The sequence below is a fragment of the Lactuca virosa genome, chromosome 3 (genome assembly GCF_052849685.1).
Source record: "Lactuca virosa cultivar CGN04683 chromosome 3, Lactuca_virosa_CGN04683_v6, whole genome shotgun sequence".
Taxonomy (NCBI): Eukaryota; Viridiplantae; Streptophyta; class Magnoliopsida; order Asterales; family Asteraceae; genus Lactuca; species Lactuca virosa.
In genome coordinates this window covers 380,973,621-380,977,014 of record NC_136428.1, presented here as the reverse complement: position 1 = coordinate 380,977,014, position 3,394 = coordinate 380,973,621, and the positions used below count along the sequence as shown (strand labels likewise).

Genomic DNA, 3,394 nt, shown 5'->3' with positions numbered 1-3,394 from the left:
ACGAAATCTTAGACTCTCGTTTAGATTGTTTTTCCTAAGAATCGACCGACCTTGATTTCGTTTTCTGTGTAGCACACTGCTACGCTGAAACTTAAATAAATCCCCTTTTACGATGTGCAAAGCCGTGTTGGTTTAATCGCAAAACTTCGAAAAGCATAACTTCTTGTTACGAAGTCAGATTTCAGAGTTCTTTATATGTGCGGAATCTTTGTCACATATACTATAACTTTCATTAAGATTATTTATCCTAAATAATCTTGTATAAAAATATCGTTTTTATAGCTTATTATATTTCAATTGTCTAGCCCGAATTTGCGGACGTTATACTCTTTCTCTCTTTCTCTCTCTCTAGATCTCTCTCTCTCTCTCTCTCTCTCTCTCTCTCTCCTCCGCAGTCACCATATTTTTTTCGGTGACTGCTTTTCTATTGGTCATCTCCAACAACCGCCATTAGTCACCTCTAACAACCACCATTAGTCACCTCTGGCAACCACCGTTAGTTACCACCAGCACGAACTCAAATAATAACAAAACCAAAAAAACCTGCAATCAAAATCAAACTTCATACACACTTTTGGGCGATTTTGAAAAACTTGATCCACTATCTGCATCTAAAACAACAATACTAATCCAAATTAAGTCCGAAGTTTTCAACAACAATAACAACAAAAAAAAACATCACACAAAAAATATCTGTTCTTTCTGATTCATCTTCTTGTAGGCCAACCCTATCGAATAGGTTGCTATCATCGCACATACTAGTAGAAAATACATATTAGTTGAGATTATGGGTAAAATATAAAATACATTACCATATAGTGATACAAACAAATAAATTTGTACCTTGCTATTTTCCACAATTGGCTCTCACAAAAATAGACAAAAAAAATATATAAAAAACAAACATAAATTTATTGCAAACACGACAATCTTAATCCAAATTAAGGCCGAAGTCTTCAACAACAATAACAACCTAAAAAAAATCATGACACAAAAAATCTCTCTTCTTCGTGATTCATCTTCTTGGAGGCCAACCCCATCGAATAGGGTTGCTATCATTGCATATCCTCAATACTAATAGAAAATATATATTAGTTGAGGTTATGGGTAAAATATAAAATACATTACCGTATAGTGTTATAAACAAGTAAATTTGTATGTTGCTATTTTAATTCCACAATTGCGTCTCACGTACAAAAATAGACAAAAAATATATAAAAAACAAACATAAATTCATTGCAAACACCACAACATTAGTCCAAATTATGGCCGAAGTCTTCAACAACAATAACAACCAAAAAAAAACCATCACACAAAAACCTCATTTTCAGAAATTGTTATATCCTTAAAACCCATATAGAGCCCTAAGCCCTCGAATGTCATCCGAATTCAAACCTTTCGTTACTCCTGGCCTGAACGTAGCCCACATTATAGCATTCTGAAATTGGCTATGACCAAGTAAGTGGCCTATTTCATGCAATGCCAAAGTCTCCACGTCATAAGCATTCCGAACAGCTCCCACTGCCCAACGATCATCGGCATCATAATGGAGTCTTCCATCTGTAGGTGCAAAAGCATGGGCCAACACACCACCAGGTCCATCAAATGGATTCCCATCTCCATGAGATCCACGTGCAAAACTAATCTTTAAGTCAGCGCTACCATAACTTCTAGCTCTTGAGAACGTGAAGTATCGAGTAGCAGTAGCCCATTTTCTAAATGCTCGATCAACAGGAGGCATGAATCTGGTTGGGAAACGTGATCCGAAAGCATAAGTTAGATGCTTTTTACCCCTTGGCCATTTTGGTCTTCCTGGAAAGAATCTGTAATGGGAAACTGTGTGTAAAGAGTTATTGGTGTTATGGTTATGATGAGTTTCTTTATCGGGAAACCCACAACGAGGCATCACCATCTTTGATACCGTGGGCTCGTCGAGTGTCCCAGTGGCATTCAGATGGTAGTAAGCTTGGTACGACTTGAGGGCTGCCTCAAGCTCTTCGTCAAAATGATCTTCATCAAGATCTGGGAGATTAGGGTTTTTCTGGTAGTTTAGGTATCCAAAACGAGCAAGATAGACTTTAAGGTCACGAACACCAGTCACTTTCTCTCCCTTACGACACCCTTGCATGGATTTAAGAAACCCAAAAGGTGACGGGTTAGTGTTATTACCCAATAACCCATTTGGTTGTAGGTGAGGGTAGTGCAAATGTGAAAGAACTGGAAGCAAGAATGTAGCAAGAAAGAAGATACATGAAAAGGAAAGAAAGAGCTTAGACGCCATTAGAAATTAAGAGTACACTCAAATCTTGAGATGCATTTACAAGATCATAATTAAGCTCTATTTATATCGATTTTGTCTTATGTTTATTATTGTTTTTTAATGCACTGCAACGGATGGGAAATTCGTTGGACACCTGTAAAATTTGTGATTATAATTAATTTTCCAATGATTGAGAAAAAAAGTCAATAAGTTGACTTCCAGAATCTAGTGACATGCCCGCATGAACATAAAGCTTAATTTGTTGTAAAGTATTATAATCTTGATTAATCTATCTATTCTATGATAAAACTATTAATACTACATATCAATTTATCTATTAAAAAATTGATGTAATTTATCAGTATTCAGTATTCATCAAAATTAGCATTTAATCAGACACATATTCCAAGCATTTTATGATAAAATGGTCAAATATATAGTTTTATTATATGTATAGTATGTTCTTAAATTATATATATTTTGCTGTATAACTTGTATCTTTCTATTTATATTATCAGTACCATCATTATAAAAGCAATCAAATTACCCAACCAGTTTATCCAAAGACGCTTTTTCCTTTTCCCTGCCGAGAGCTTCAGATTGCAACCCGCCATTGCTACCATCCACCCACTCCCCAAACTCTTCTCCATCAGCATGATTAATTTGAGATCTAAGAACAGTATAAAAATTCTAATCAGAGTATGAACAGGTGCATGGAGTTTGAGGTGGGTTAATAATAATACTAAATATAACCAAAAGGCCATTTCGGTAACAATATAAACATGTTACAAGTAATTAAGCAGGCCAAATGGTGACCAGTCAATATTCTATTATTAATAAAGTGTTAGTACGGCGAACTAAGTCAACTTAACCATTCTCAATGATTCATACCAACATTGTCATTTCTCTCTAGTTTTTCTAGGGTTTATAAGTACATAAAAACCCGATATATATATATATATATATATATATATATATATATATATATATATATATATATATATATATATATATATATATATATATATATATATATATATATATGGCAAATGTTGGGTAAGCCAAAGGTTATAGGAGGTATACACACAACTCCTACATATGAAGACATGATTATAAGTAACCATTGGTATACTA

At 34.3% G+C, this 3,394-nt stretch overlaps 1 protein-coding gene across 1 annotated transcript; it reads right to left on the bottom strand.

The window, feature by feature from the left end:
• Positions 1–1,215: 1,215 nt before the first annotated feature.
• On the bottom strand, positions 1,216–2,302 carry LOC145163177 (metalloendoproteinase 1-like). The gene has a single exon (XM_079082037.1). The coding sequence runs from the start codon at positions 2,279–2,281 to the stop codon at positions 1,346–1,348; it is 936 nt and encodes a 311-aa protein (XP_078938163.1). The 5' UTR covers positions 2,282–2,302; the 3' UTR covers positions 1,216–1,345.
• Positions 2,303–3,394: the final 1,092 nt, after the last annotated feature.